A 9,794-nucleotide genomic window follows, 5' to 3' on the forward strand; every position below is an offset into this window, starting at 1 on the left:
TTATAATCTCTGGCAGTCTCGTTATTCGTCTCTGAATTAAGTACAATATGTATTCTTACACTAATTTTCGATACCGATGACTAAAATGGTTTGATTTGTTCTAAAATAAGCGAGAAATGCTTTTCTCAATGTTATTTTTAAAAAAGTAATTTTGTTTGTGTTTGACTAATTAATTTAAAAAGTATTTTTGAACAGTAATTAGTGTTAGACCAAACTTTTGAAAACTATTTCTAGGTGTATTTTTTCTCAAAATTGTTTTTAAAAATAAGTTACTTTTTTTTATTTTTCAAAAAGCTGATTCTTCTCCTCCTCACAAGCACTGTTTTTTTGGCCAAAATCATTTTTGCCCAAAAAAATACTCATGTTATAAATATTGTTGGTCTCCCGCATCCTCATGGAACCATAGAAGCACTACCCTTTCTCACACTTGCCTGCTGCCCTAGATCCATTTCTCTTCCTCCTCAGAAAATGGAAGAAGTTCAAGTCATCTCTACCTGTTTAGTTGGGGCAGCTTCCAAATTGTCAAGCTCAAACAACAATGGCAACAACACAACCATTTCCCAAATTGAAATGACACCATGGGACTTGCAATTCCTTCTTGTTGATACTATCCAAAAAGGTCTCCTCTTCAGAAAACCAACTCCCCAACAAGAAAACACTCTATTCAAATCACTTTCCTCTCTTTCCTTAATTGATCACTTGAAAACATCTCTTTCTCGCACCTTAGACTTCTTTCCTCCTCTAGCTGGCCGTTTTTCCCCTACTAAAAATGCTAATGATGATACGATGTCTTTCTTCATCACTTGCAATAATGCTGGAGTTGAATTTACTCACGCTATTGCTCTAGAATTAACTGTGGAAGAAATTCTTGAATCTTGTTATGTGCCACCTATTGTTCATTCCCTTTTCCCACTTAATAAAATGCGTAACATCGAATGTGTTACTAAACCATTACTAGGAATTCAAGTAACAGAGCTTGTTAATGGGTATTTTATTGGTTGCACTATGAGTCATAGTGTGGGGGATGGCACTTGCTTTTGGAATTTCTTCAATTCTTGGTCTGAAATATCCAGTGGATCTGAGTTTATTAGTAGGCTTCCAGTTTTAAAAAGGTGGTTTCCTGAGAATATAAAGCCTCCAATTCATCTCCCTTTGAATCTAGAAGATCAAGAATTATATGAGTGTATGGAGCTTCCACCATTGAAGGAAAGGATTTTCCATCTCAGTAAAGAAAGCATAGGGAAATTGAAAGCAAAAGCTAACTCTGAAATGGGTACTAATTCCATCTCTTCTCTTCAAGCTTTTTTGGCTCATCTATGGAGATCTGTTACTCGTTGTCGTCAGCTTGATTCCAAGGAAGAAGTCACTATCAGCATTGTCGTAGGTAAAGATTGGTTGTTTTAATGTGACAAAAATAATTTTGAGACTTACTCTTATAGCTGATAAAATTCAGTTATTGATTTGGAAAAAGAGCTATGTGGCTTTGCCATTACTAGGGAATATAGTCAAGTTACTTTAACATAACAAAAAATAATCTTGTAACTTTATTGTTATACTGTCCATTATTGTAGGCACAAGACCGAGGCTAAATCCTCCATTGGCAGAAGGGTATTGGGGAAATGCAGCTTATTTCAAGCCGGTAAAAAGAACAGCAGGGGAACTGCTAGAGAAAGGACTTGGCTGGGCAGCATTGCAAATGAACACAATAATTGCTTCTCAGAACAATGAGGAAGTGGTGAAACTATATAAGGAGTGGGTGGAAAAGCCTGTATTATTTACAAAGGGTTCATTGTTTGTGGCCAATAGATTGACAATTAGTAGTTCTCCAAAGTTTAGTGTTTATAGTACTGATTTTGGTTGGGGGAAAGCAGTGGCAGTGAGGAGTGGGATGGCAAATAAAGGTGATGGAAAAGTAACATTATTTCCTGGGGCAGAAGAAGGAAGTGTAGATATTGAAGTTTGTCTTTTACCTGAGACTTTGCTAGCAATGAAGAATGATGAAGAATTCATGAAAGCTGTTACTGTTTAGAGAAAGAAGATATACTAAATCACCCTCTTTTGAGAACTAACATCTTTTTCCTGTTGTAATTTTATTCTTTGGCTGCTTTTAATGTGAAATTGCTACTGAGATTTGGATTTATATGCATTACTAGTTTCTTAGAGTATAGTTTAAATAGTGTTTCGATAAAAATTAATGGGTACTTGAGCACCCCATAAGTGGAAATGCAAGTCCATTGTTGGTTGGTGTGTAACTACTGAGTTTTATTTTTTTTTAAATATCTTTTTTATAAATAATATCGCATAAGTTTATGCGAAGTTTTGGAGAAAAAAGCGACCGTAAGAAGTGCTGACATAAGAAAACATAAACAAAAAAACCAATAGTTAAGACTTGTATGGGCTCTCTCTATCTTCTTTCACTATACAAAAAAAAAAATCTTCCTTCACTATACGAACTACGTAGTTAAAGCTGTTTGGTTGGTGAACATTAATTTAGAGTTGAAGAGCAAAGTCTACTCGCAATCCTTTTGTAAGCAATTATTGTACATGTGATTAATTGCTCTGGCACATGAGAAAAACACGGACATAAACAACATTTCCATTTAGTGGATCTGTCCCTTTCATGTCGTTTAGAGTGACGAGAATGTTTATAAGATATTTTTTCTGAGGCATCTTCAACTCTCGTACAGTGATCGCGCCAATGGTCAACAGTGTTATAGTGAAATCTTTTATTATAATCGTTGTGATCCCGCTTTCGTTGATCTCTAGCTAGAGCTTGGGTTTGCAAACCAAATCGATAACCCGTGCCAATTCGAAAATTCGAGTTAATCCGGAAAAAAATTCCGACTTGTAGTTTGGTTTGACTTGATTTGGTATTGAAAAATAAAACCCGACCAAAATAAAGTTGGTTTGGTATTAACTAAAAAAAGTCAAACCGAAACTAAACCAACCCGACATTACATGTATACATATTTTATATATTAGATAGATAAAAATATTTATTAGAATGTAAGTTATAAATATTTCTTAATTTTTTTTATAATTTATGTATTTAGCACAATATTTTAAATTGGTTTTATAGCCCATGTAAATATTTATTTTTGTCTGGCCCTAAAAGAATAATTGGAGCCCAAACCAAAACCTAGTCCTAAACCAGAACTAGACTAGTCCTAAAGCTGTTCTAAAATACTTAAACAATTTAAATTATTTTGCCTCTTCTCCAAACGCAAGAAACCCTATCGTTCCATTCTAAAAACCCCCAATTATCTCAAAACAAATTAGCTCAAACCCTATCAACTCTCTTTTGCTCACGTCGGTAAGACTCTTCCCTTTCTCATTTTACATGTTTTTTTTTAGCTGCATACATACGCCTTGCTTTTTTTCAATTAACTAAAATTTTTCTTATTCCGATTAGCAGTTGTTTTGCAAATCTATTATATTCCTCCCTATTGTCGAATTCATTTGTTTATTTTGTTTATCTTAGATGATTAACATGAGTAATTGACTGTTACTTAAAAAGATATTGAAACTTTTTTACTTATATTTTGAATCATTTGGTTAAATAATATGGACTATGTAAAATTAAGAGTGATTTATTTCTTACATTGATGTATTTTCAAGGAATATAAGTTTGAAGACATGTTAGAGGAAGTCCAGAAAATTGAGCAAGTTGAAGAAGGTAATAATTTATATTCAATTGTTAATGAGTATAGTTATTTTTTTATATTATTTAATATTAAATATGTTAATTGTTTCTTTTCTTTCAGAATATGCAAACTCGCCTTTGAGGATTGATTAGAGGGATATTTAACTACAATTTGCTTCATGACTATTTTTGGAATCTTTACTAATTTAAAGTAATTAATTAAAAGAAAGTTGGTGCATGGTTTTTAGTCGATTAAGAAGTTTTTGTATTACATTATTTCTCTAAGGTTAAGTTGATTTGACAATTAAAGAAATTAGACTTTTTACAATACTTAAAGCAATTGATTTGTCCATGATACTCCAACCTGCTCTTTCTAATTGTTTATCTAAGGTTCAATTGAAGTTGGACATGTCAATTGCTTTAAGTTTTTATTAGCATTTTGGTGTAAAGTGAAAAATAATTTATAAAGTAGAGACCTTTATAAAGTGGAACCATACAACCTATTGACTAGCATAGTTGAGGTCAATGCTAAAAAATAAAAATATGGTTGTTATTGGTAAAATTGTATTTAGGACTATAGAAATATTTGGAGCACAAGTTTATCGGAAAAAAAATCCCGAGAAACCCGAGAAAACCCGATATTGAAAAATCCGACTTTTGTTGGTTTGGTTTGGTCTATAGATTTAAAAATCCGATACAATTGGTTTGGTTTGGTAATTGCAAAATCTGAACCAACCCGACCTATGTATACCCCTAGCTAGAGCTGTCAAAAAAGAATGACTAGTCCGGTTTGTTTGACCTAAAAATATAACTTTCGGTTAAAATTATTATATTTATTTAATAATGGATTGAACCTAGTTAATGATAATATCTCTAGATACGAGTTTTGAAAGCGTGTATGAGGTGAGACAGATCCAGGAGGGGGTTGACAATAACAAGCATTAAATATTCATAAAATATAAGCGATAATGGCAGTAGGGCTAATAATAAATAGCAATAAATGGCATTTGAGTAAATAGGAGGAGTGATTCGCCCAATAAATAATGAGCTAGGTGATTATTCCTCCTCACAATGATGAATGACAGATAGATCTTAGAACATTCGAAATCTTCTCGGATCTAATGGAAAGGTGCAGGATAATGTAAACGAGAATCTTGACAAAAAGGTGTTCTTTGTATCTTTTCAAGGGGAGAGAGTATTTTGTAAAGTCTTCTCTTCCCACAATGAATATCACATGCCCCTATTCATTATATTATTTTCTATTTATACGGGACATACCCCAATAAACCCTAATAGTATAGGTACAGAGAATATCCAATAAAATATTCTCTTTAATATCCTACCCTAATAAACTAGCCGTTACAGCTCTGTTTACAGCACTTGACATTGCCTATCTTCCGCATCTCTGATCTCGTCCAATTTCAATCCTCTATTTGAGGATATGAAAATGGTCGAAGCAATAGTGATACCCAACAAGAGTCGGGGTCGAATTCCGCAGGGAGCTATGTGAAAATGGGTGTTAGTGGTATATATCTTAGCACGTGATTTTGTATATCTAAATTTGCACTTCCGCAATAATTGGTTTTGTTTGAAAATCTAAATTAAACTATGATTGCAATTTAAAAAATGAAACTAGAAAATTATTTTTGGTTGTTTTTCAAATGATATAAAAAACCTAGAGCTATGACCTTCACCTAGGTGTTTGCCTAATGGGTTATAAATTTTAAAACTTATTTTATTGGTCGGGGTGTATTATAGCTATCAACACTCAAGTACCCACTCACTACCTCTCGGTTAGAGAGTGGTTTTGCCCAGTTTGGCTTTCTCAAGTCCAAATGGGTATTGAAAAAAATAATTGATAATAAGCTCAAGTCGGGTTTTACTATCTCTAGGTTCAACCCTTTAATTGGGCTTATCAATCTCTCGATTGACCCAATTTATTGCTAGCCAAGTTTTCCTAGACTAAGTCTCTCTTTCTCAAGTAGAGACCAAGTCAAATAGGCATGAAATAATGTTTGCAACCATTAATTATTCACATAAAAGCAAGAACTAGGCTAGATAATCAATACGCAACCATAAATAAGCAATAAATTAAATACCCATTAAGTTCACACACTAGGGTTGGGTCATAACCCTAGTGAAAATCTAGCTACTCATGCTTAAATTGGAAGAAAAAGAAAAAAAAAGTGATAATTAAACCCATATTGATAATTAAAATGATGAAATCAATATTCAAAAAGCTCAAAATAGCAAAAATTACTAAAAAGAGTAAAAGAAACTGTCTATTGTAGCAGTTGATGTCAAAACTTAACCTAAAAAGTGAAACTCTTCTATTTATATATAGTGCTAGAATTTTCGGACAAAAAATGCCCTTTCGGAGATTCTACGGACGCACAATTCCATGTGCGGTCTGCACTTTACTTCAGCCTGACAGGATTGGAAACCTGCGGTCCCACAATTTTGAACTGCGGCTACACTTCTCTCTTTCTGCGGACAACACAAATATGTATGCGGCCGCACCATGCTTTTCTGCGCCGCACAAATGTGGTTGCGGCCGCATCATGCTCTTCTGCGGCCACACAATAATTGTGCGGTCCGCACTCTTGTTAAACTTGAGATGCAAGTTCTCTGAACTTTGGCTTTTACCCAGTTTCTATGGCCGCACAATTTCATGTGCGGTCCGCATCTTGCAACCTTCTATGATGGAATTGCTTCATGACCTGCGGCCACACATGGTATTCTGCGGTCCACACTTTTAGCTTTTGTGCTATTTTTGTCCTTAAGGTCAAATTACTCCTTCTTGAAGTGGATTTCATCTTTGGAGCTCATCTTCCGATATTCTTGCAATTAAGCATATTTTATCAGTTTTCGGAAATACAATTAAGCGCTTTTGGACTAAAACAAAAGCAAAAAAGGCGCTAATAAGTAGTCAAAATCCCCACTTACTAACTCCCCCAAACTTAAGTTTTTGCTTGTCCTCAAGCAAATAAGATAATTTCTACCTCCACAGGTTAAGAGCCATTCCAGCTAATCAAAGGTGAATCAATCGCACATTAATTGGGACCAACAATTACCCACGACACTTATGAATTATCAACAAGGCAACAAGTTAAACTTTTAAGCACGAATAGTTCTAATATGACACTTGAGCATCAAGAGTTGACTTTATTCATCAAGGAAGCTCGCTCTTTCATGTAGATCATTGTGGATCTCTAACTCCTCCTCATCTACTCTCCTTTTGCCTATCTAACTTAAGAATATAGCACTCAATTCACAGGTTTGTGAAAGGTTCACTCATCTCTCTCAAAAGAATGTCGCAAGTACGGCTTTAAGCACCATAGGCCTGCCCCTCATGTGAATCACCACTAATGTAAGCTTACTCGACTTGAAATCACGTAGGGCTTTTTCGGGATACAATGAAGACTTTTGGAATAAGGTTGGATAAGCTATGATAGAACATGTTCATCTTACCTTAAGCACTCCATTTTCTTTTATAGGCTCATGTTTTTACCAACTCTTTGAAGCATTTTATTTTCCTTAGGGGAACTAGAGAGACTTAACATCACTCTTTCTTGTACATGTTATTCATTTTCTCCTTCTTCGCTTTTTCCATGCTTTGCATCTTTACTTTTCTTTGAATCCCTTTAACTTTTCAACTTATTCACTTTCTTTTTGTATTTTTCTTTTTGTTCTTTCTTTTTCTTGCCTTTCCTTCTCTTCATTTCTTTTCTCTTTTCTCTTTTGCGTTGATACTTTTTTTTTTCAAACTCCTCGTCTCTCCCCCAAACTTACGTTTTTAGCCAATTATTTTACAAGAGTGTTAAGGAAAGCTCGGGTGCCAAGAGAGGGTTATAATAAAACGGGTAAAGGCTTGTAACGTGGTGATCAAATGAAAAAGGTTTTAGGCTCAATTGGGTTGATTAGGGATAACAACTTTGGTGGGCCATGAAACATTTCAAACGGGTCAAGGAGAGCTTACAATCACTTCTCAATCCAAGCAAAACTTAAAATTTTGCCTAGAAACACATTCGGGACAAGTTCTAGACCATTTTCATGGGTACTTGGATTTACACCAACAACATCTCACCTCTCACGCAGCTGGATTGTTAAAGCGGATAGAGTCGAGGGCCCGCAACGACCATATTCAAGATTGAAAATCGTTATGGTTCGACTAAACCACTCGATGATTGCCTAAGTCAACACAAGAGTCACAAGGTCACTAACTAGAGCTATTCTTTCCAAAAACCTTATTTTTAAACATAAGCACGCAGTTATGTGTGTTGGTACCAAGTGAAGCATGTTTGACTCTTCGAGCCTGACTCAATTAGGTCCTTTTATTCATTATTACTACTATTCTTGCCTAAACACCAAAAACAGCCTCAATCCCTTAAGAAGGATGTCATGCCATCCATCGATGGGAAGAGTCACCCAATTCACACAAAAATTGCCTTTGAAAAGAACCGTGTCATTCAGAAAACCAAAGCTTATTGTTCACTAAAACATAAAACGAAGCTACAAAATTAAAAAGAAGCTACTAGATTAAACATAGACTAATAAGAAAATAGAATAAAGAAGCTAAAAAGCAAACTACTGAAAGCATAATGATTATACATAATGAGAGAGGAAAAGAGAGAATATATACACCAAGAGAGAACGGGGAGAATATATATATATACATAATAAAGAAAAAGAATAAAATATTATCAATTATTAAAAACCAAATGTTTAAAAGTCATCCAAATAGCAAATAACTCCACCCCCTCCCCGAATAAAAATAAGCATTGTCCCCAATGCCTAATCAAAACCAGAATAAAGAAGGGTAAGAGTGAAAAAGACTTCCTATGTGGCCTTGGACACCGTGTCCATAGCAGCGACATCGCCCTCAGTCTCCTCTAACTGGATCTCATCAGCATCGGCTCTAGGAGTAACTGGGTTGGTGAACATTTGGCGCACTGGCTCAGCAGTGTCGACAGCCAGGTCTGGCTCCTCAGACTGGCCAGCTGGTGTCACTGGAGTTAATGGTGTTGTTGGATCTGCCGGTGCTGGTGGGTCTGACCCTATGAGCATATCAAATGAAAGATCATCAGTTGCTGCTATCTTGGTCACCTCTCTCCTCAGCCTGTCAACTGATTTCCTGGACACCTGGATTTCTTCATTTTCTTTACTTGCTTCCCCAGCTAATCAATCACTGCTCCATGTGCTACCAAGGTGTCCATGATGATGGTCTGGTTCTCTAAGATCTTCTTCAATGTATCTTCCATTGTCGGAGGAATCTGGGGTGCTGGAGTGGATGACTGTGTTGCAGCAACACTGGATATGTCAGACCACTTTATAGTGGTTATCTGCATCCAGTTTTTGAGTCTCGCCAGTGTTTGGGAGACTCGCAGCGCAGATAGTGGATGAGCGGGCATGAGCACTAGCTTCAAAGCCGATGTGGAAGGCACGGATGCTGAAGGACCTGAAGGAGGAGGTGGAGGCATAACGGTTGCACCATCAGAAGGCTGTGCTGAAGTAGATGGTATGTCAACTGTCTCAGCAGCTACCCAGGCGGGATCATCAGACTGGCCCGCAGTAGTAGAGGGTTGACACTCTTTCTTTGGGTTTCCACCACCCATCAAAGAATACCATGAGAAAGGCTTCTTCGCCCGCACCTTGGTATCAAAATCCCTCGGCTCCACACCCGCATCCGTAAGGTACTCAATGATAGTGTTGGGATACGGGTAGGAGGTCTCGCCTTGCCTGACGACCACAAATATGTTGGCCGATATTACGGCACCCACATTGATTGGGTACCCGGCCATGATAGAAGCGACTAGTACTGACCGTTGAATTGGAAGATTTGTTTCATTTTGGCATGGGTCTAGTCTGCTACACACGAATGTTTGCCATCCCTTTGCCTCAAAATTTAGGGTGTTTCGCTGAATGGGAACCCCTGCTTTGATCCATGCTGGAGGTGGCCCCGGAGCTGTAAGAAGCTCAGCTAGCCATGGTCGAACTGCATCTCCTAGTGCTAACGTTTCTAGGTATTGCACAGGCTCCACATCCTCAAACCCTAAATACGTGTTCAGGGTGCTCTAATCGAATCTCACCTTTAGATTTCTAACTTTTGTTACCTTGGTCCCTTTCTTTATATGCGCCACATTGGCGTAAA

General features: G+C 36.5%; 1 protein-coding gene across 1 annotated transcript; it reads left to right on the forward strand.

The window, feature by feature from the left end:
• The first annotated feature begins 285 nt into the window (after positions 1 to 285).
• On the forward strand, positions 286 to 2,146 carry LOC107800579 (putative acetyltransferase At3g50280). Its single transcript, XM_016623771.2, has 2 exons — positions 286 to 1,384; positions 1,572 to 2,146. Exons 1-2 carry the CDS (start codon positions 469 to 471, stop codon positions 2,027 to 2,029), a joined length of 1,374 nt encoding a protein of 457 aa, XP_016479257.1. The 5' UTR covers positions 286 to 468; the 3' UTR covers positions 2,030 to 2,146.
• Positions 2,147 to 9,794: the final 7,648 nt, after the last annotated feature.

Source organism: Nicotiana tabacum, chromosome 15 (assembly GCF_000715075.1).
Source record: "Nicotiana tabacum cultivar K326 chromosome 15, ASM71507v2, whole genome shotgun sequence".
NCBI lineage: Eukaryota > Viridiplantae > Streptophyta > Magnoliopsida > Solanales > Solanaceae > Nicotiana > Nicotiana tabacum.

Excerpts from the sequence above, each read along its gene's own strand:
- LOC107800579 (XM_016623771.2), top strand. The coding sequence starts at position 469 with ATGGAAGAAGTTCAAGTCATCTCTACCTGTTTAGTTGGGGCAGCTTCC. Across the intron at positions 1,385-1,571 it reads CACTATCAGCATTGTCGTAG|GCACAAGACCGAGGCTAAAT; the intron begins GTAAAGATTGGT and ends CCATTATTGTAG.